This window comes from Hylobates moloch, unplaced genomic scaffold (assembly GCF_009828535.3).
Source record: "Hylobates moloch isolate HMO894 unplaced genomic scaffold, HMol_V3 SCAFFOLD_2, whole genome shotgun sequence".
NCBI lineage: Eukaryota > Metazoa > Chordata > Mammalia > Primates > Hylobatidae > Hylobates > Hylobates moloch.
Window position 1 is genome coordinate 140,980,515 of NW_026652277.1, and position 25,102 is coordinate 141,005,616.

At 35.1% G+C, this 25,102-nt stretch overlaps 1 protein-coding gene across 1 annotated transcript in view; it reads right to left on the minus strand.

Annotated features, from left to right (window-relative positions):
- Window positions 1-571: 571 nt before the first annotated feature.
- Window positions 572-25,102, minus strand: part of LOC131382920 (triadin-like) — a 56,255-nt gene continuing 31,724 nt past the window's right edge. The window contains exons 5-8 of the mRNA XM_058435729.1: window positions 10,298-10,345; window positions 6,580-6,606; window positions 5,934-5,958; window positions 572-614 (exon numbers count right to left, since the gene is read on the minus strand). Of these exons, the coding sequence (XP_058291712.1) occupies window positions 572-614; window positions 5,934-5,958; window positions 6,580-6,606; window positions 10,298-10,345 (143 nt within the window). The remainder of the gene's footprint in view (window positions 615-5,933; window positions 5,959-6,579; window positions 6,607-10,297; window positions 10,346-25,102) is intronic.

Below are 25,102 nucleotides of genomic sequence, written 5' to 3' on the forward strand. Positions count from 1 at the left end.
AATTCATAATCTCGTTTTGATAAATTATGTATCTTTTTTTTTACAAGCAGAACACATTAGCTTACTTCTACTTTCTACAAAATTCAAGACCAGGAATAAAAAGAAAATAAGAAAGGGAAGGAAGGGTGAAGAAAAGAAAGAGTCAGGAAAAGAAGCATGGAGAAATGTTGATTTCTTCAGCATTTTTGGGACTTGGAGAGTCTAAAATGATCATATTTGAATAAGCCAATCTGGATTACAAGTTTGCTCAGAATGCCTTGCCCAAATCAGAATAAAACAGAAAGTATAGAGCCCACTCATCTAAGTGCTGGGTGACTATGGTTTTTGTGCAAAGCTAACTCTCTGACGGGAAGGGAAGACTAGTTGTCTAGTTACATCTCACTGGTTAAATTCTCAGTACAAAAAAAATATTCTGAAGATGACTAAAATTGGAGATGGTCTAGAAGCTTACGACTTAAGACATGAATTGTCCCAAATAACTTTAGACTTGACTCTAAACTCTTCCTTCTGCTAAAATTAGAGCAGTGAGAGGTTATTTGAGACTACAAATACCAACTGCAAAATACCTGGTTTACCATGAGAAACAGTCTTTTCTGGTTTCACTACGTCTTGTTCTGAAAATAATAAAAAGAAAATTTTTTTAGATATTTAGAAGCTGGGAAAAGAGCTAGCAGATTTTAGCAAATGTGCCCATAGAGAAAAAATATTCTGAAATCTTCATATCATCCTTGTTTCTATGTAAAACTTAAAGGTTTTAGTTCATGAAAACAGTATGCCAAGAATTCTTATTTACAAAATTTTTGAAATTACAGTTTTCAAAACACAGGCTGTGATAAAGCGTAAACATAAAAGCACAGATTGAAAATACATGATTTTGAAAATATTTCAAATTTTTTTTGTAAAAACTCTATATAAGCATAAAAGATAAAATTAATATACATACTGTGTATTTGCACTTTTTCAGATATAGCTAAAAATAAATGAATAACATATTAGATTAAATTACCTGCAAAATGGAGTATTTAACAATAACAAATATAACCGGTTATTGTAAATAGAACTAGGCATAACTAGCTTTAAATAGTATTGGGTTTCTGGTTAAAGAAAAGTAAAACCGGCAAAAATACAAAATGCTTTTATCTGGTAAAACATATCCACCTACAGCAGATAAATATCATCAGGAAAATAAATAAATAATAAATCATAATAATATCTGTAATGTAACAAGGCTATTACAAGCCTTAATATATTGTAAATATATCACAAGAGCAACTATATTCAAGCTTATGATCAGTTGCCAGGTAAGTACTGGTGAGAATTCAGGGGATGAGGTACTATTGAATATGTGTCTAGATTTCTATTCTTGATTTATTGATATTGAAGAATCTTGCTAAGTAATCTTTTATAATAAAGAAATAGCTACCATAGAGCCTGAGGGTTTTTTTGAACTTGCCTCAGGTCAATAGCTAGTTGGTACCAGAGGTATGACTTAAACACTAAATAACAATGTAGACTTGGAAAGGTCACCCTTTTTTTAGGTCAATGCTACCTTCTAATAAAATGATAGCATTTTAGGGACAATCTCTTAATGGGAGTACCCAGGGTTTGGTGCAAATCAGACATGGGGCAGACCCCTAGCTTTAACATTGATTAATTTGAAAATCCTGGAATAATAACTTATTTTCTGAACTTGATCTATTGAACTGCTTCTTCAGATATTGAGTATAGGTAATAATTGCCATGCTGTCTGTTTCTCATAATGATATGATGAAAGTAAAAATCCTATGCTAGTCCTTAGTTCACAACAGATGCTTAATAAATTCTTGCTCTCATTCCCTTCAAACCACAATAGTCTATAACTTTATGATTTTATAATTCTGGTATATTACTCGAAATACTTCAAAATTATGAAAACAAAGCCACCAGAATTACGGAAATAAAGCCATAAGTTAAACATGATGATTATTAATTTCATAAAAACCTTAGAAATGTCTCCAGAAACCTAGAGTCTGTTGAGATTTATTTAAGGCCATTTTCTAGGTGTTTTTGTCTAGGGAATATTCCCATTCTCACCTAATCCAGTGCTATAAAATCATGTTGAGCAACGGAGTTGACAAAATAATGAGGAACTTGGAGGCTCTGTGCATGTCTCCCTAGTGAGATGTAAGCCTCTTTTAGTACTTAATAAAATAAAGGTAATGTCAACTCTGAATCTATATAAAATAAAGCTCATGTTACCTGGTTTTGCTTCTTTTTTAATTTGGGGCTCTGAGGGAGAGAAAATGCAGAAAATTTAAAACCTGAAAAAATAAACTAGAATACAAATTAATTTTTAGAAATAAATTTATTTGGTTATCATAATTGGGAGGATGAGGCAGGAGAATTGCTTGAACCCAGGAGGCAGAGATTTCAGTGAGCTGAGATCATGCCACTGCACTCCAGCTTAGGTGACAGAGCGAGACTCCGTCTCAAAAAAAAAAAAATTTAACTAAAATTTATTCCAGTTTTACGCTGGTTTGCCAATGATGGACTATTAAACACGAAACAGAAACATGCTTTGCACTTGTCTGTCAAGTTGTTGCTATAGCTAATATTTTTAAATCTAAGTTTTCTACTTTTTTCTAAGATGATTATTGCAGTAAATAGTTCCAAAGTCAACATAAGATAAATTATTTTAACAACAAGAGTTGGAAGAGACTCTTTGAAATAGATCTAATTGGGTACTTACATGATTTAGGAATTGAGACAAATAGTGTTATGGGTCACATGTGTTCTCCCAAACAATCTGTTGAGTCCTAACCCCCAGTACCTCAGAATGTAACCTTATTTGGAAATAGGGTTGCTACTGATGTAATTCGTTAAGGTAAGACGAGGTCATGCTAGAGAAGGGTAGGTTTTTAATCCAATATGACTATTGGTCCTTATAAGAAGAGGAGAAGAGACACAAAGAGAGAGACACAAAGAGAGAAGACGGCCATGCGATAATAGAGGCAGAGACTGAAGTCATATATCTTCACACCAAGAAATACCGAGGATTGCCAGAAAACACCAGAAGCTAGGAGAAGCAAACAAATATTCTCCTCTATGGGTTTAAAAAGAAGTGTTGCTTTGTCAACACCTTGATTTTGGACTTTTAACCTCCAAAATTGTGAGAGAGAAACATTTATATAGTTTTAAGCAACACAATTTGTGATATTTTATTGTAGCCATCCAAGGAAACTAATCAATTTTGGTTTAGGAACATAGGTGCTGCTGAAACAAATACCTATACGTGTTAAAGTGGTTTTGAAATTGGGTAATGGGTAGAGGCTAGAATAATTTTGAGACACTTAATATAGAAAGCCTAGATTGCTTTGAAGAGACTATTGGCAGAAATATTGACTTTAAAGGTTATTCTGATGAGGGCTCAGAAAGAATTCAAGAGAGCTATAGAGAAAGCTCTTGTCATTTTAAATGACACATTTCTGACTTAGTCCATTTTGTGCTGTTATAATAGAATATCACAGACTGGGTAATTTACATAGAACAGAAATGTATTTCTTATACTTCTAGAGACCATGAAGTTTGGGATTAAGGTATTAGCAGGTTTGGTCTCTGGTTTGGAGATAGTGCCTTGCTACTGTGTCCTTCAGAGAGAAGGAATGCTGTGTCCTTACAGGGCAAAGCCAAAAGGGGAAGACAGCAGGCTAGCTGAACACTGCATGGAGCCTCTTTTATAGGGGCCTTGTTCCCATTCACAAAACAGGAGCTCTCATGGCCTAATCACCTCTTCAAGGCTCCAGCTCTCAATACTATTTAATTACACAGGTAACACATACATTTTGAGAAAACACATTCAAATCACATAGATATATATTATTGTAAGCAGAAGTAGAATGTTGCTAGAAATATGAATTTTAAAGACGAGGTCTCAAGAAAATGAGGAACATGTTATTGGCCACTAAAGGAAAGGTAATATTTGTTATAAAGTGGCAAAAAACTTAGCTTAATTGTGTTCTTCTGTTAGGTGGAAGATGGAAATAGTAAATGAATACTTAAAAATTTAGCTAAGAACGTTTTCAAGCAAAGTATGGAAGGTGCAGACTGATTTCTCCTTGTTGTTTATAATAAAATGTGAAATGAAAGATACACATAAATTGAAGAAGAAACTGTTAATCAAATAAGAACTGGCACTTACTGATTTGAAAAATTCTCAGCCTATCTAGACAGTGTGCCATGGAGACAGGGCCAAGGATGTGGTTGGACAAACTTTTGCTAAAGAGATTAGATGTATGACTCATGGAGCCACTTCAGCGGAAGACAGAAATAGAGATGTGGTTATCCAGGAAATATCTGTGGAGGACCCTCTTATCTAATGGCTTAGACACCCCATGAATTGAATGTGACACTAGTCAGGTTTTTAATAATTTTAAAGAAGCAAAAACAATGCCAGCCTGGACAAAAAGGGATGGAGACATGATAAAATGAAGGGATAATGACTCCAAGAGAAGAGCCAGGAATTCAAACGCCTGGGTTGATGGGACCTCCTGTGGCAGAGAAGGCAGGGCTGTCGGCTCACTGAGCTAAGAGGGCAGGGCCACTGTTCCACCAGGCCCAGAGTACAGAACACTGAGCCAGAGAGAATATTCTCAGGCTTTCAAATACGCTAGGTTTTGGATTTTCTTAGGACCCAGGACATCTTTTTATTTTATTGCAATTTCTTCCCTTTAAAATGGGAATGTCCATCCTATACCTATCTCATCATTTTATTTTGTGAGTAAATAATTTGTTTCATGTTTTCACAGGTTCAAAAAGAGAAGAGGAATTTTGCTGCAGGAAGAATCATACTCCAAGTTTCATATATAATTGATTTAGATGATTTAAATAATGAGATTTGGAACTATTGATTGATATTTAGATGAAATTTTGGACTTAGAACCATGCTAGAATGATTAGGACTTTTAAAAATGTTGGGATGGGGTGAACATATTTTGCACCTATGGAGGACATAAATTTTGGGCCAGCCAGAGAATGGACTGTTATGGATTTAATTGTGTCTCTCCAAAAGGTATGCTTACATCCTATCCTCCAGTACCTTAAAATATGACCTTGTTGTAAATAGGGTTATTGCAGATGTAATTAGTTAAGATGTGGTCATAGGGCAGTAGGGTAGGTACTTAATCCAATATGACTGGTGTACTTATTAGAGGAGAAGGGTTTACAGAGCTAGAGACACAAAGGGAGAAGGTTTCCATGTGATGATGGAGGCAGAGATTGAAAGTGATGCATCTACAAGCCAAGGAACACCAAGGATTGCTGGAAAACACCAGAAGATGCAAGGAAGGATTCCTCCCTACAGATTTCATGGAAAGCATGTCCCTTGTGACACCTTCATTTTGGACTTCTACTCTCTAGAACTGTGAGAGAATAAATTTCTGTTGTTTTAAGCCACCAAGTTTGTGGAATTTTACTACAGTAGCCCTACAACAATAACACAATTATGAAACATTAAACAAAATTTTAACTGTGTTCAGAACCAGACAGTTGAGTGTTCTTTTGAAAAAGTTTCTACTGCCTACTGTAGCCTTCAGAAATGTTCATCTGACTCAGAAGCCTCAAAAGAGAGAAGGATGAGAGCAGATGTTTTGCTGATTGGATGTCTGTGTCCTACAATAATCAGAGAAAATTTTGGCTTTATGAAATCAATTCAATTACTCAGTTACTTCTTCTGAACCATGTAAATTTCTCAGAGATTTCACCTATGCAAATAGAGTTTTTTCTAGAAATGGGTAGCATAGATAAATATATATTTTGTTAGTTTTTTTTTAAGTTGGTCAAGGATAAAATTTGATATAATATTTGTACTAGGACATGACATTTGCAAAGAGATTGTGCTATTTATTCTAAACTTGGAAAGCATATATGTCTATAAATAAAATATATACATACCTGGCTTCTCTTCTTTTTTTCCTTGTAGTTCTAAAAATATAGATGAACATTAGTAACAATGATTATAGAAAGATATTCATTTCCTGTACTCATGCATATTTATTTTTATATAATTATTTTCTATGTTATTCATTGGTTTCAATCTCATATTAACTTTGAAAAGTTAATGTCATATTAACCATATTCTTATGATTGTGGCAAACTAGTACTTAACAAGATTCCTCACTATTTATCCCAATAAGAAATATTTTGAGGGCCAGGCATGGTGGCTCATGCCTATAATCTTAGCACTTTGGGAGGCCAGCCGGGTGTGTTGGTGCGTGCCTGTAATCCCAGCTACTGGGGAGGCTGAGCCACAAGAATCACTTGAGCCTGGTAGGCAGAGGTTGCAGTGAGCAGAGATCACACCACTGCCCACTGCCTGGGCAACAGAGTGAGACTCTGCCTCAAAAAAATTTTTTTTGAGAAAATAATGGAAATGTGAGCTGAGATTTTTAATGACAAGGTAAGGAAAGATACTTCCAGTGAATAAAGGATAAAGGAAAATTTTGGTAATGAAATCAAGATAAATAACAGCATGCATTTAAGATTTGTTTTATGTATGTATGTACATATGTACGTATTTGTTTATGGAGCATGCGTATAACATACGTGGAGGTTTAGGCTTGACTTCTTTGCCTAGAAAAAAGTAAAAAAATTATTAAAGGCTGAGTCATACAATTCTTATTAAATTGACATTATTAAATATGATATTATATATTTGAAAATAAAAATCAAACAATATAGACCCCACCTATCCTTTTTTGTCAAAATTCTATAGAATGTGTAACTTATGGCTAAGTTCTTTAGTGCAAGATCGGCAAACTTTTTCTGTAACAGTCAGATAGCATATATTTTCAGGTTTTAGGACATATGGTCTCTCACAATTCTTCATTTGTGTGAATATAGAAGTAGCCATAGATAATAATGTAAATAAATATGAGTGTGTTCCAATAAAACTTTATAAAAACTAGTGGCCAGTCTGTGGGCCATTTTGTCAGCCTCTGCTCTATTCATAGTCAGTTTTAATTTTCTCTCTGTTTTGCATCAACCAATATTTGAATAGTCAACATTTTTCTCTGATTCTGTTTTCTTACAAATGCCATCTAGTGCCTGTCCATCACTGTTCAACTCAACTTTTTAAGGAATATCATCTTTACTTGTTTTTTCTACTTCTCACTCCCACTTCATCATTAATTCACTATAATCTAGTTTCTAGCTCCACCATTCTATGTATTAGTCTCTCTGGTCACCAATTTCCCATTACTTTCCAAGACTAATGAACACATTCAACCATATTGATCACTTTCCCTTTCTTTTTAAATTCCTGTTCACTTGGCTTTTGGGGAAGGTAAACATACTATGTATGCTCTACTGTAATGGGATAAATATTAATACTGCCTTCTTTTAATTTCAAAACTGTCCTAGTGACTTTTTCTTTTAGCAAAGATAACATAACAGGGGTCTAATTACTCTTCATACTGGAAATTAAGGAAAACAGACAAAACATATAAAACAATGGTTTTAAAGATACTGAACATCAGACAGCAAAGAACAGTGATACTTTAGTGATGGGAAACAAATGAGATGTACTCTGTGATTGCTTCCGTTTAGTGCTTGGAGAAAGTTACAAGGCCTTAATGCAGCAATGAGTTGCCTAGCAACTCAGCCTAGGCAAATCATGGAGCTTGTAAGATGGAGCTGGGAGTCTGGAAAGGCCAAAGCAGTCAGTGATCACAGATCAGAGTAAGGTAGAGTAGAGAGCAGCAGAGAAGAGGAAGGGAGTTCTGGAGATGTGTGGAAGGTGCCATTAAGTCATCAGAAGAGCACTGAACAGCATATACACACAAAGAAACTACTTGAGGCCAAGGAAAGAAAAAATGGAAAGAATTCTAAAGCTTTTAAGCCTTGAAATTCAATAGTGTCAATCTTCCAACTTTGTCCTCAGTACCATGTTCGCTATTCTGGATCTTTTTCCATTCCACATAAACTTTATATTCAGTTTGTCAACACACACAAAATAATTTTCTGGGAATTTTCCATAATTGCATTGACTCTATAGGTCAATTTGGGAAGAACTAACACCTTCATAATTTCGAATCTTCCTATCCACATATAGTGTCTATCTAGACGTTCTTTGACTTTTTTCATCATCAGAGTTTAGTCCCCTCACTATTTTCTTTTCGTTCCTCTTCTTTTCTTTTCTTTCTTTCTTTCTTTTTTTTTTTGACTAACCTCTGCTTAAGGCCTAGCTTAGCTGTCTCTTTCTCAGAAGCCTTTTTCTGATGCAGTGGAATTGTTTACTCCCTTTATGTGCTAATATTACTTGGTAGATCTCTTTATCATTATGTTAATCATAATCTATTGCACGTATCAACTTAAGTGAATGCCTTCTCTTCTACATTGTGAAATATCTGAGGACAGAGGTCTTGTGTATCTATCACTGAATGCAGGGAATTGGTGCAATTCCTAATACATGGTGATAAGATAGGCTCTCATTCTTTTTTTGTTCATTAGATAAATAAGTAAAACAAGGTAAAAATTGAGAAATTGAGCAAAAAATGAATGTAGAAAAGTATATAAATTTAGGAATTGTATTAGAACACAAAATACATGTTACAGTTACTGTATAGTTTCTTTGACTTGGGTTGCAAATTTATCTCTCATCTTTCTGATATTCAGGTGAAAACAAAACGCACAAATGTTAAACCATTTACAGTGTTCTTGAGATGTAAATACTTACTTTGTTTAAGAGAAGCAGAGTAATCACTGGTAATGATAACTGAGATAAATTTGTTTCCTGGGTTCTCAGAACAAAAGGCTGTATAATGTAAATAACAGCCTCAGCAATATTTTTACCCTAAATGTGTAATGGCTTTTATAGAACTCCACCTACTGCTCTTAACATGCACCAGAGATACAATACAAAGCACAGTTCAATAAGAGGAAAGTCACTTTTGGCCCAGTAAATGTGATTTAGGGACATAGCTATGTGCTCTGGCTAAACGTAAGGATAAAATCAAGGTTATAGAGATTCTCTCCAGTGGTATTGGAAAGGATAATACATAGTCATATTTCTTTCTGAGAATCTAACACAAGTATTGACACAATCCTCTAAGAAACATGAATGGAAACACCAAAAAACCCTAAAACACACGTACAATTGTGTGGAAATAAGTGTGTTCAGTTGTGCTCTTAAAGCCCAACCAGATTAAGAAAATGTTGCCTTAATAGTTCTGCTATTTATAAAACTAAGTTGTGATAAATACAGGACAACTGCCTATTCCCACAAAGCTGTCCAATTATAAAATTTGGTTTTCAGAGTTAGTTTTCCACATGCCATGTCCTATATCAATCTCTTCAGCATTCACATAACATCTCTCTAGTTATTCTGCTTTCTCTTTATACTATCTACCTGTTAGAAGGTGACTTCTGTCTCCCAGAATAAATGTGGAAGTCCAGATGCCCAGTACCTTATGAATGTGCCTTGTGTGGAAATAGATTTTGCAGTTATAATTAAGTTAAGATGAGATCATTAGCCTGGGCCCTAATCCAACATGACTAGCGTTATGATCAAAAGAAGAAAAGAGATACAGAGATGGACAAACATAGAGGGAATGTAATATGAAGACACACAGAGAGAATACCGTGTGACAACAGAGGCAGAGACTGGAGGATGGGAGTATGCATCTACAGGCTCAGCTTCAGAATTGATATGTTTTTCAATAGTCAGAGGTCTACAATGAACTACATATAGTTCTATATATATAAGTTCTATATATACGCTCTATAAGTCTAATCTCTTTTATACCAAATTTCTTCCTAAGATGATTAACAGTGATCAATAGTGAAATAATATCATTTAATAATCTTTCTGATCTTTACATGTCTGTAAATAGATTTAACATGTTTTAACAGGTATTTGTCAAATTACTATATTAATTCATTCATAAAGAAACTTTCTGTGTTATATTTATATTAAACTCTATAACTACCTCTACAATATAAGATAAATATATCAAAAACCAATCAAGAGTGCCCTAAAGCCTATATATTATGTGTGATTTAGAATTTTCGTTGTAAAAGTAGAAAAAAGTAAACTTTCCAAATACAAGTAAGAAACTCAACTTTCATGAATTTATTCACAAAATTCATAATTTGCTTAATTATATCACAGAAACTGCTTTATTATTAGATCAAATGAGGAAATTAGTCCTGTTAAGACATGAATAGTCCCAAATAACTTTAGACTTGACTCTAAACTCTTCCTTCTGCTAAAATTAGAGCATTGAGAGGTTATTTGAGACTACAAATACCACCTGCAAAATACCTGGTTTACCATGAGAAACAGTCTTTTCTGGTTTCACTATGTCTTGTTCTGAAAATAATAAAAAGAAAATCTTTTTAGATATTTAGAAGCTAGAAAAACAGCTAGCAGATTTTAGCAAATGTGCCCATAGAGAAAAAATATTCTGAAATCTTCGTATCATCTTTGTCTATATAGTTTAGCCTGTTAACAATCCTAGCTCTGCAGTCATTATTGAATAATGTCAATAAAGGCTATACAAACTTCACTTCTCCCTTTTGGAATTTAGGTCAGGTTCAAAATGCTCTCCACTACAAAAATAAAATATTACCCTTCTTCAGAAAGGAAAGATAGCTCCCCTGGTTAACCAGGAGACTTACTTTTGCTAAAACTTGGAAAGAAGAATCCCCTGAAGATCAACTGCAACCAAAATGGAAGGGCCCTTATCAGGTGTCACTGAGTACCCCCTCTGCTGTTAAACTTCAGGGAATACCTAGCTGAGTACATCTGTCCAGGATTAACCTATGTCTTATGAGTCACAGGTACAAAAAGGGGACACCACCACCTACATCTGTGAACCTTTGGGGGACCTCTGCTATTTCAAGAATCAACGTCTCAGCCAGAAGTGGTAACATGATGCTGCGGGTGGGAATGCGAGCTAAAATTTTTCTCTTCTTCCTGATTGTAATACTTCTTTTGTATCACTTTAGCCAATCTCTTAGGAAACATCTCTTTTGTCTTTGTTGGGCATAAAGGCCATGTTAAGGCCTAGCTGAATCACGATGTCACTGTTCATCCTGTTTGCTCTCCTAGTTACTGTGATCCAGTATGGGTGGGAACATAACTCTATAGTAGATATTTCAACAATTATTGCATCAGGAAATCATCTTCACAGTTGCTGGATTTGTCATCAACATTCCCAGGCTAGAGAGGTCTATCTTATGGCTTACCTGGAAAATCACTCACTACAAGTCTCACTTCCGACATCTCACCTGGTTTTTACCCCAGACCTCACTAACCATGGTGATGCTGAAATATTCAAACCCTTACTTGATAAATAGAACTCTTCCCACTTAATGGATTATACCTGAATCCTCCTGCCACTGTTACTTGGACCTGAAAAATTGTGTATCTATATCTCCAGTGCACAAATGAGTCTATCATTTGCACCTACTGTTGTGTTAATGACACAACAGCAGAAGTTTCCCTGTGATTCTTTGATTCAACTATAGTTGGCAAGTTCCCAAGGCTGCAGTAAGGTAAATGGGATTCCACTTGTAAGTTAGGAGACCATATATGGTGCATTCTTCCAGATCACAACATACAAGGGAAAAATCACTGCCTAGTCTGGAAAGGTATTTGTACCCCCCTTCTGAAAAATAAAGATTGTCCGGCCACCCCCATTGGAACCGGGAAAATATATATCTATAGACCCAACTTGGAAGCAAAGGATAAACATCACACCCTGTAGGGCTTCTGTTTGTGCCCCCTCCAGGCTCATTTTTGTTTCTGGTCATGAACGGAAGAAGTCAAACACTGTAACCTTTAGGAACTCCCTAGGGAGTCACCTGTTGTCTTAGGAGTAGCTTTCCTCTGTACATCAAAAACTTGGAACAGAGGTGAATGTACATTGGCCAGCGTTGTTCCCCCAGGGGTCACTGTCTATTATTTCATAAGACCCAAGAATACCAGAAGTAAGCTAGCAATAGGGTTGATTCTGACAGGAATCAAGGCAGTGATAGGACTAGCAGCACCCTGGGGAGGCTTTGTCTACCATAAGTCAATCCTAAGGAGCTTGATTCAAACCCTAGAAACCTTAGTCACCAACACAGGTCAGGCATTAAAGGGAATTCAAGTGTCCTTAGACCCTTTGGCAAGTGTAGTTTTTGATAATAGACTGGTGTTGGATTATTTACCAGCTGTACACAGTGGATTTGGTAAAGTTAATAATAAAACATGCTGCACATATATTAACAACTGTAGACAAGTTGAGAGTAACATTCAAAAGGTCTGTGAGAAAGCTACCTGGTTACATAGATATAACCAGGGCACTGACCCCAGCTATATCTGGCCAACTATCCAAAATGCCTTCCCAAGTCTTACCTGGTTTTTACCTCTCCTAGGAACTTGGTTGCTATCTTGTTACTAATATTGGCACTTGCTTATTTAACCTCCTAGTAAAGTTTGTGTCTTCAACATCAGTGGTCCCCAACCTTTTTGACACCAGGGACTGGTTTCATGGAAGACAATTTTTCCACAGCCTGGGGTGGGGGGTGTGGATAGGGGGGATGGTTTCAGGATGAAACTGTTCCGCCTCAGATGATCAGGCATTAGATTCTCATAAGGAGCATGCAACGTAGATCCCTTGCACATGCAGTTAACAATAGGGTTTGCACTCCTATGAGATTTAATGCTGCTGTTAATCTAACAGGAAGTATAGATCAGACAATAATGCTCACTGGCTTGCTCACTGCTCACATCCTTCTGTGCAGGCCTAACAGGCCACAGACTAATAACAGTCAATGGCCTGGGGGTTGGAAATCCCTGTTTTTGGGACCCCTGTTTTAGATTACCACGATTCCAAGTAAAAACAGTGCTGGCACAAGGCTTCCACCAATTCCATCTACTGACCTGGAGAATGGAAGTGTCCTGCTTCTGGGCCCCTTACAGTAGGTATCTAGAGATTTTTACTCCTCCAGTGCTAGGCAGGGCCTACTCCCATAAACTCAGCAAGAAGCAGTTACAGAAAATGAATCTCACCCTTCTGCAGTCCACTTAAGATTAAGGAGGAGTATCTAATCTTTGAGGGGGCAGGAAATGAGGAAGGAGGCAGGACTTGACTCCAGAGGCAGAGTTCAGACACTGGACCAGATTGAGGACTAGCTAAAACAGGGCCAGGGCAAAAGCAGCTTTCAATCAGACATGCCCACCAGTGTGCCATGTCAATTAACCCTTGCCATGACAACACCCAGGAGTTACTGCCCCTTTCCATGTGACTCAGTGATGACTACTCCTCCCCTAGAAATTTCTTCATAGACTGCTCCTTAATATGCATGCAATTAAAAGTGGGTATAAATATGACTACAAAACTGCCCTGAGATGCTACTCTCTGCCTATGGACTAGCCCTGCTCTGCAGGAGCAGTCACAGAGTTTAACATCCCCAGAGCTGTAATGCTGCCTTTTCAATAAGGCTATTTTTATGTACCTCTGGCTTGCCCTTGAATTCTTTCCTGGGCAAAGCCAAGAACACTTGCAGGCTAAGCTTCACTTTGGGGCTCACCTGCCCTGCATCTATAATGTATTATATATTTTAAAATTGCCAAAAGAAAATATTTTTTATATTCTTATTACAAAACAATGAAAAATTGGTGAGGTGATAGGTATCTTAATTAAGTTGATTGACTCTTTCTACAATGCATCCATAAATCAGAACATCACATTGTACCTCATATATATACACGATTATTATTTATCAATTAACGTGGTAGCTCATGCCTGTAATCCCAGCGCTTTGGAAGACCGAGGCAGGTGGATCACTCGAGACCAGGAGTTTGAGACCAACCTGGCCAACATAGCGAAACTCCATCTATACTAAAAATACAAAAAATTAGCCGAGTGTAGTGGCATATGCCTATAATCCCAGCTACTCAGGAGACTGAGACACGAGAATCACTTGAACCCAGGAGGTGGAGGTTGCAGTGAAACGAGATGGTGCCACTGCATTCCAGCCTGGGTGATGGAGTAAGACGGTGTCTTAAACAGAAAAAAAAAAGATGAATGAATGGCAAATTAAAACTTTTAAAATTTTATTAATTTAAATCTCAAGAGTAAATTGCTTAATGGGGAAATGCAGTTCAGATAAAAATCAACCTGAAATGTTGCAGCATTATTTTCTCCTGGGTTTACTGCTCTTTAAGAAATCTATTTACTCAACTCCTGATAGATTTTCTGCTGTGGGAGCATGTTTAACTTTAAGGGCGTATTAACAAATCTTGTTTTTAAGACCAGTGATTCTGATGCAGATATATCTATGCCTACCACTACTTAGAACAGAGCAGAGGTTGACTCTGCTGTAGATATACATCTTAGCCAGAAAGAACAATCCGACAGGCATTTTACCATTTAAATTGACTTGAAGATTAATATCTAAACTTTCTACCACATATATTCAATAAGAAAACCATTAGGGGGATGCAAGAAAATATCATAAGGACTTTAATGGGATGCTTCAATCAGTTTAGAAATTTTATTACATTTTACTTGAAGTCATTATTATTCGGAGACACGTTTTCTGAGATTCACGAAACTTTTAATTATCAAGATTAAAATGGAAATATAAATGTTAAATATATAAAATATAATATAAGACTCTCAGAGAAAATGCCTTCTGAGCTATATATGAATTAGAGTTAACAAATGTTCTTTTTTCTTCCTTACTTATAGAGGTATTCTCATATAAAGGCAGTTTCATTAATCAAATGTGCTGTAAAAAGTTAATTGAATAAAATAATATGGTTTTAGGTATCTCATTTTGGAAATATGTTTTTAGGGATTTCATAGATAATGATGTGTGTTAATATTATTTACACAATGCTGAATATCAGGGAAAGAAATGGAAAATGCTTTGAAAATTTCCCTTTGGTCTTTTAAAAGCCATTTGGTAAGCAAGAATTGTCTCTGACAATTATAACAAATTTCTGGAAAAAATTTTGCTTCATGTCAGGATAGATAGAAAAATGACCTGATAGATAAGAAGTAGAAATATTATTTATGGTGTTTTTTATTTTTAAAAGCAGCAATAATGGGCAAGATAAGAGAGTGTTTGGAAAGTTCTTTAAACAAGATTATCTGTAACAGGGTCTGTGGTTGATACGACTTTTTCATCCTAGTTGGTATGCATTGGCTATATATTATGCTAAGTTTTCTAAGCACCCATTATTTTTAAAGTTTTTTTTGAGGCTGCACTACAATAATTTCTATGAAATATTTTTAGTTGTTATTCAAGCATCTTACTGTTGACCATTCTGTTCTCACTTTTCATCTCAGACAGTTATCTCATATTTTGCCTCAAATGAGTAGTGAGAAACCCTTTGGGTTCTGCCTCTTGATGTTCAAAGGTGATTAAAGTGATGTTGAAGAGACTGTTTAGTAGCAAATTTTTGTTTGCACCATGATCGAGCATGAAAGATTAGAGGAAGTTAATAGAGAACCAGTAGAGAAGTAGATATGATTAATCAGAAACACTACTTGGAAGTTTTTTTTTGTAATGTGGATCTTTGTATAATACTGACCTTATACAATGATTATTTAATTATCCAAGCATTCATTCAGTAAACATTTAGTACGTGCTAAGCACTTCAGTCTCCCAAGAAGTTTTTGCCAATCAGGTTTACCTATCAATTGAAACTGAATTCTTATGGATGAGTTTAATTCTGATCATAGCCACAGAAGTAAGATTTGGTTGAAATGTAATGCTAGGTATATTTCCTTCAAAGGCCATGCAAAGGGCATATCCATTCCAGACATCACAAATTTCTCTTGAAAATATGGAGAAGAATAGAATATCAAGGGATAAATGGACCTTTCCCACTACTGAGTCACATATCTAACCTTCTGAAACAAAGTGCATATACCTCAGGAAATTCAAACTTAAATCCAAAATTGAATTCATGATATACTATTTCGTCATCCTCACGTTTCCTATATTAGTAAATGATACCATACTTCACCTACTCTTCCAACCAGAAGGTTAGAAGTCTTCTAAGATTCCTCTCCATACTCACAAGTGTGAATAACTTCATCGCAGGCTTGAAAAATATTTTTATACATAAACATTACATTAATCCATGAACTTGAAAAACAAAAAAAACAATTTGAGCTAAGAGCATTGTTTTAAAAACCAGATAATATATTGAGCATTACAAATAGTACATAAGCATGGTTAGTTAAACGAAAGAAAAACAAGCAATTGAGACTAGGTTCTAATAATGAAACTAGCCATCTCTATTGTCCATAGAGTCCTGTTGATTCTATTTTGTAAAGATATCTCGAGTATGACCCCACTTGTTTATTTCTTCCTCCATTTCTGCCTTCATTATAGCCTCAAATATATCATTTTTCCTTTTCAGATGTCCTTTCTCTTTTTTGCTACATTTCACCATACCATGCCCATTTACTAAGACTCAGCTCACTCTTCATCTTTCTCTGGAAGACTTTCCTGACCTCCTTCCACCAAGGGTTAGAGATAATTTGTACTCTCAACATCTTATGTAAGTCACCATCCCTTTACATTGTAATTGCAGTAATCTGTAATCATTTACTCATTTGTCTCCCCAGATAAAGTAAGAATTTCACTAGGCAGGGGACTGCAGCTATCATCTTTGTATTCTTAGCACTTGCACATTGTCACACATGATAAACCATAATTGTCTTTAATAAACGAGTGACAACACCATATAAAATGGGGAATTTATTTATTGAGAAATTTACACTCCAAATACACTTCTGCTAACAATTCATCAAAATACTGCTAAAATATTGGGGAAGGTGTTGCAAAAAAGAGAATTACTCTGCAACCCTTTACTGAAACATATCATTAAAGGAAATACTACTTTTTCTCTCCGCATAGGAGATTTTTCAAAAATTATATCATGGTCATCTAGCTTTGGGATATGTGAAAACAAAACATGTATAAGTTTATATATGAGATTTATCATTAATGTTGGTTATAATTACTTCACCTAACAAATGGAGAAAATTATGCCATGTTTAGGTGTGACTATTGGATAGTTTTGGTCTGGAATAGAAAATGCATTGGAGATAATTTTCTATTGATTAGTACCCTCTTGCACAGCATGCTTTAATTGTTAAGATTTATTAAACTCTGTCATCCTAATCACCTCCCCATCATATCCTGATCCTTTAGGTGGGTCTTGGGGAAAAAAATGAGACAATAAGAAATGGGCCCCTACTATGATGTAAGACCTGGGAGATCCTATTCTTGTTTAGAATGTCAGGATATTGGTTAGGGCATAGGAAGGGGGTGAAGGGTTTGTGAGAAGGAAAGCACAGTAAAATGTCTGAATCTTGATGGACATGGCTAAGGTAGTCAAGCATGGACCTTAAAGGAACCATTATTTCTCTCAGGTTTGCTATTTGTCACATCCATATCAGCACCTGGGCTTGAGAATATTTTGTTCTGAAACCAAGGAAATGAGAATAGAAGAGATGGGTAGTTATTATGTCTTTACTTGCCCACTACACTCAAATAAATAGTCCTATTTTTCTTTCTTAAGATGTTTTGGGTTATTGAGTGTCAAATTTGAGCAGCAAGTAAAAGCAAAGGGAAGACGTCATACAGGTGCCCACAAGAGGCTTCTGAAACACCTTCCTCTGGAATATAATTTAATTACTAAGTATCAAGCCTCTTTTAAGTATCTCACCAATGTGAAGCACTTCATGATAGACTTGAGAAAATTATTCATACATAAATTCTATTATATTAATCCACTAAATGGGAAAATAGAAAAAAAATGAGCTAAGAGCATTGTTTTAAAAACTAGTTAATACATTGAGCATTAAAAATAGTATATAAGCATGGTTGGATGAGAGAATGAAAAAAGGAGATTGAGAATAGGTTCAAATAATGAAAAACTAATATTTTAGAAAAGCAAAGAAGATATAAACTAAGCAATATGTTCACATGGAGAAAACTTGTTTCTTCTAAATTTCTGAACATTCTATCAGAGGAACTTACAAATTAGCTTAGAAACAGAATCCTTTCTAATACAGTTGATGTCTTAACAGTCAAGTGTTTAAAAAGCTTCCAAGTTTTTCTTTTAATTTAGAAGAACCACAGCATCTGCTTCCTATGTGGTAAGTAATAAGGACTTCTCTAGTGAATGGCTTGTACCACTCTAAAACATGCAGTTTAAATTTCATTACTGCCACCTTCCTGAGTTAAAGTTTAGTTTGGGTTGAAATTGGGAAGGAAGATTTTCAGTAATTTATTTTTGAAAAGAAAGAAAAGAACATTATTTTTAAATTCCCATGAAGTACATAAGCAAGAACATAAAGCTCAAAAAGTTCAAATTATGGCTTTTGGAGGAGTCTAAAATACAGACAATTGAAGATTAACAAGATTATCTGAATAGTGGTCAATAACACTTTGTTTACAGGATATGCATAAGTAATCTTTAGTAATTTTAATGAAGTTATCATCCTTCTGTCTTTTTTCTTTTGGAAGAGAGGATGTGTATATTTCCTGAGGATCCACAGAGAATGAATTTCTCTGAGATTTTAAATCAGCTGAGAAAAATTGTACCTGTCATAGACTGCTTCAGAAGCTATTAATGAGACTACACTTGATTGACTATTAAATTGGCTAAGAAATAGTTCTTCTAAGCTCCTGAAGATAAATTCAATCAGAAGAATATTCAAGACCATAGCACTCAAGTCACATGAAATAAAAATTAATTTTAGTTTTGTAAGCTAAATGGCCAATAATAGTGTTCTATTCAGATTTTGAAAGATGTAGCAACATTTAATTCTAGAAAGTTGTCTCATGTACTTATTAGTATAATATATAACTAAAATATTAGATGTTTATTTTGTGTCCAGAACCAATAAGCATTTTAAAAGAAATATCTTACCATTATGTCCACGAAGTCAGTTTCCCCTTTTAAAGAATTAAGAAACAGGCTTCCAGGTCCATTTTACTACATAACTTACATATCTTATTGCACTTGATCATTCAGAGACATTAACTGAGCTCTTACTGTGTGCCAGGAACTGTTCCTAGCACAAGAAATACATGAAATGAACCTACAAAAATTTCTGCTCTAAGGAATATAGAGTCTATTGTTCTGATAGCATCTACGTTTATTATCTTAGCTTTACTTTAGGTTTCCAATTCAAAATAGCCCACAATTCCAAATTTCCCCCCTTTCCTCCTACCCCATTCATCTCTGTTTATATTGAGAATAGAATCGTAGTGGTATTTTTCAAGTTCTATGTTTTGTAGCGAAATAATATGGAGGATATGTTGACAAGAGGAATATAACACTGCTTTAAAGGTTAAATTGAAGTAAAAGATAACTATCTATGACACTGTAAATCTTTCTCTCATGTCCTTGAAATCAAGTTGGCCATGTGAGTAAGGTCATTGATAAGTTGATCGCGGTGGCTCACGCTTGTAATCCCAGCACTTTGGGAGGCCGAGGCGGGCGGATCACAAGGTCAGGAGATCGAGACCACGGTGAAACCCCGTCTCTACTAAAAAAATACAAAAAATTAGCCGGGCATGGTGGCGGGCGCCTGTAGTCCCAGCTACTCGGAGAGGCTGAGGCAGGAGAATGGCCTGAACCCGGGAGGCGGAGCTTGCAGTGAGCCGAGATTGCGCCACTGCACTCCAGCCTGGGCGAAAGCGAAAGACTCCGTCTCAAAAAAAAAAAAAAAAAAAAAAAGATAAGTTGAAAGAAGCCAGGTCATCTAACAACTTTGTAAGCTGAACATCCAATTGATCTTTGCGAGTCCACTTCCCTGCCTATAGCTTGGGCAAAATAATGAAACCTAATGTCAATTTATGATTTTACATTATGAAATCAATTTATACATGTATATAAATGAATTCTCTTAATTAATTGATTGATTGCTCCGCCAATATTCGTTATTTTTAAATTTTCCAAGATCTGGCTTAGTAAGTACTCAATAAATGTCCTTGAACTAACATGGTTAAAACCATTAGAACTTTCTCAATTTATTGTAAGTTTTCTTGTAATAAACCAACCTCCCAGTACATATATATATTTATGTGTGTGTGTGTGTGTGTGTGTGTATATATATATATATATATATTATATATATATATATATATATGAATGAAAATATCCGGCGGTTATTCAGTAAACCATTTTGTCAATGATAGAAATACTGATTCAACTGCCAACTCATCAATGAAAAATTCATATGGGGGTCTGCGTGTATATTTATGTAGTATTTCTTATCAGTCATCACAGATATTAACCGTTTAATGATCTTTGCACTGATACATTTCTTGAGTGTTTAGATTATTCACCTACACATCCTTAAAGGCTAGCAAAGCCTAATGCATGATAAAAATTCAATTTTACATATAATATGTATAATTCTACATATTATATTATATATATATATGTTTCTCTTGCAGGATCACTATGGTAACTTTTAAATAGATATTATATTTATTCTACTGATGACAGGTATAAACTAAATAATCAATTAGAAGTTTCTTAAGTGATATGAGCCAAAGAGACTCTGGTGACTGATGAGTATCAATGCATACTGTTTTTCTTTGAGTAAGTCATTCACCCATTATGTAAAATTTTTAGCCAATTGGTAAAATATAAAGGCAGTTTACCCTTGATATACATGTTTTTCTAGCTAAATATGGGTTTATTTATTTCTTTTAAGCTCAAATAAACACACAGGTAAGCCAGTGATCCTTTGCATATTCAGTGTCAGAATAAACGAACAGTTGTCTTTTTTAGTCATTTTTAGGATGACCAAAGTCCAGAAATCACCCATCAAGTGAGTGGGTGGATGATGCCAACCAGTGCTCAGGAATGGCGGAGACCTCACTGTTAGCAAGCAATCATACAGTAGCTTGGTGCATAGTCATTCAACAGATAGGGATAATGGAATAAGTGAATAAAACACTGAAACGTCAACAAAAATAGGACCAAACACATCCATTTTGAATTAGCCAAGTTTGTGGCAAGAGAGAAGCTTGCTGTTTTTCTTTCTGGGAGATAAGGGCAGTACTGAATGTCTATAAATTTTTGAACAAGGCATCTCAAATTTTAATGTGCATATAAATGACTTAGGAATCTTGTTAAAATGCGAGTTCTTATTCATCAGTTCTTGATGGGCCCTAAGATTCTATATTTCTAACAAGCAGCTAGGTGATGCTGATGTTGTTCTTTGGATCACACTTTAAATAGTAACTGTATAGATTGTAACCTCTTATATTTTTCACTTACTTTATTGATATATTTTATATGTTTATAGTTTTTTTAGACATTTTCATTATGTCACATCTAGATATGCATTACATTGCTAAATTTTTACAATAAATTTGATAGATTGGCATGGAATATACTGTCAGTAATTCCATTTTAAAGAAGCTGAGACTTTGAAGTTAAATCATGATGTCAAATTACTTACAAGTTAAATGATGATGTAAACCACTCCATATCAATTGTCCTAGAGCTCCTTCCTCTACATCTTTCTGTCTTCATTGATCTTTTACACACAGAACACTGCCTCTGCATGTGGTATATATCATAAAGTCAAGAAACATGTCAAAAACAGATTTTAAAAAAATTATTAACCAATGATTTCCTTTCCATAAAGATAATGTTGTTGGACCTGCTGTGGCTATAGTGGCTTTTGAAAGATTTTTTTCTGCCTTAGAAATTGAAGACATAACTCACAGAACAGATAATATAGGAGCTAAGACACGAGGTTAGAAGAAATCTATGCAACAAACGACATGAATACCACATGATACATTAGAAGAAAACGTGCAAACAGACCAAGGATAAAGACATGTTTACCGCTAGGAAGTCACCGGCAGGTGGGATAGTTTGTTGATGAAATTCGAGGTAAGATGAATAAATAGGATGTTTTTAGTGAGGGATTGAGTGAAAGGGGAAGATTCAAAAGACATTGAGAAGAGAAAAATTCACAGAACTGGTAATGGTTTTTAAATGTCTATGTGGGCTTCTGGTGACGGTTGTGGTGGATTAGACAAGTAGAAACTATGGAAATAAATATGTAGAGGGCAGTATAATATAATGACAATGAATGACAGTAACCTAGCACTGTTCCCTACAGATGTCCATTTTTTAAAGATAAGTAGCATAGGCTTGTGGTAGATCTTTAAAGAGAAAATGTAAACAAGATAATAAGTTAATGAGTTTGTATATTTATTCAGGGAAGAGATAATAAGAATCAGAAAAAAACAGATTTTAACCAGAAGAATAAAAAAATGGAGAGAATAAATTTGGGAGACACATAACTTCGTGCCTACTTGGATGCTGGGTTCTGAAACAGAAAGAAGAGTTGTAAATGACTCAGAAGTTTAAGCCAATGTAACTGAAAGGCAAGTCATGACTTCCATGAGATAAGGAACAAAAGAAAAAAGAAAATGGAAGAGATGTTGAGTTCAATTTTAAGGAAGTGTTTTGCAGACAGAATAACCATATAAAGAAGTTGATTAACAGTTAGAAATGCAGTTACAGAACTGTGAAAATTTTGTATATGAATATTAATTTTCTTTTCTTTTCTTTCTTTCTTTCTTTTTTCTTTTTTGAGACAGAGTCTTGCTCTGTTGCCAGACTGGAGTGCAGTGGTGCGATCTTGGCTCACTGCAACCTCCGCCTCCTTGGTTCAAGGGATTCCCCTGCCTCAGCCTCCCAAGTAGCTGGGACTACAGGCATGCTGCACCAAACCCGGCTAATTTTTTTGTATTTTAGTAGAGACGCGGTTTCACCATGTTGGCCAGGATGGTCTGGATCTCCTGACCTCATGATCTGCCAGCCTCGGCCTCCCAAAGTGCTGGGATTAAAGGCATGAGCCACCGCGCCCGGCCTAATTTTCTTAATATAAAAGTAAGATAAATGATTGCATATTACTTATGCAAGTTTTTTTTTATAAACATATTTTTTCTCTTGTGTTAACTTATTTACTTTATTTGAAGATTGTTTGACAAAAAACTGTGTTTTCGGTGCACAGCATTAAACACAGGTTTCTGATAATTTTAAATCAATGGACCAAATAAAATTGTCCATAAAGAAACTGATGGATCCATGAAACTGCTAATAGAGATTAAGCTGAAAAATAAGCTGATTATATAACATTAAATAACTGGTAAAGATGATGTTTTTATGACTGTTATTTAAAATATTATTGGTCCTTTACTTAAATGCTTTGCTTTCCAGATTTCAAAAAAAGTCTTTCTTAAGCAATTTCGTAAAATATAGTTATGTAAACAAAGATAAAAACATTTTTCTTCTTATTTAATTTCTCCAAAAATTTAAAAACTATTTGCAAATATTTTTATGGCAATATGGTTATTTACAAAAGTCCAATAAAATCTGCTCTCTCTTTACAGCAAAATACAATTGAAAACATTGCTTATACTACCAAGGTGCCAAGGCTTCGATTAAAATGTCACATTTTAAAATATGTCCAAAATTCCTGACTTCAAGAGTTCTCACTCTTACAATAAGTAAATAAAAACTGTCATTTCCTGGAATACCCAGGAACCTTAAGGCAATAAGTAAACTCTAAAGTCTGCCTTGGTTTGGTTTCCTAGCTTCAAGAGTTTTTAAATCCAGGGTTTCTATATGATCAATTAAAAATATGTTTACAAAGAAAAGCTATAATACACCTGTTATTACATTGTAACTCTATATATCATTTTTGAGTTATTGCTATCTATCTATAGGCTAGACTAGGTCTTAAATTATTCTAGGTTCCTCCAATTCAACTTTCTTCCATAAAACGTGGTAAAATGAGAACTGTTCTCTCCTTAAAGCCCTATAAGGTAATGCTAGGCAAGTTCTAAAGAACAATTCTCATGTCTGGTATATGAAACAGAAAGTTCACAAAACCGCCTGATGCCATGACCAAAGACATTCGAACTACAAACTAGGACAAAAAGTTGCTGTTTTCCACATGAAACAACTTTTCTTGAGATGTTGGAACAAGATTCCATATTATTATGAGACTCTTACACCCCTCAAGGCTGCCTTTTTCATTTGACTAGATAATGGCATAATTAAAATTTCAGTCAGTAGCTTCTGTTGGTAACTTGACATATCTTGACCTAAGAAATCCTTTTAATCCATATTGTGAGCAGCTCTGACAATATCCCTGTCACAACTTTTTGTTCAAATTGTACTGGTAATCCTTTTGGTAAAGTTGGTATTCTCTGCTTTAATTCAACCCAGTTATAAACTACTACTCAGTGGCTATAACAAGTCTCACCAGACTACGTCTAGACTTTTAGACATGTTTTGTTGGTTACCTTCAGAATTAGGTTTAAGCTTTCAAACTATTATTCGAACTGAATTTATTATATGTTTACTGATTGTTTTTTGTATGATAATTTTTAAGCTTTGCTCCTATTGCCTGTCTAATCTTTGTAAAGCCAACTCTTCCAACAGGATAATATTAGTTCAATACCTCAAGATGATTGATGATGTCTGCCTAGGGACAGATAAAATGGAATTTGATGCTGGGCTCCAGCCAAATCTTCCCTGAGAACATTTTTATTTCTGGCCCATTTGTTACTTAAATGTGGCCTAAGTCTCTAATGACCCTAAACATTTCCCCAGACATGGGACAGAGACAACTGGGACAGGTTCATCTTGGCACCAAGGGACAATTAAGCCTAACTGTAAAATGATTGATTAGTGATGCTTTCAGATAAGGATGTTGATCAAAAGGGGGGAAATGTGAAAGCTGATAATCTAAATTGGGTCATTCTTGTCATACTCAACTAAAACAAAGTCTAGAAAAGCCAGGGGGAGAAAACACTCAGGGCACAACACAGGGCTCCAAGAATATAATTCTCCGCACATACTTGACTGCTGGAATTGCTTGTTGTAACCTGAAACCAGTTTTATCTATAGCTTCTGAGATAACATGCTGCAACTCTAGGACTAATTTTGTCCACCTCTGTCACTCACCAATGGGAGCTGGCTAAACTTTCTCGAAAAGCAATACATAAAATTTCTCCTTTCTTAATAAATCCTCTAATCTTGTCTTTGTTCTTTAGACAT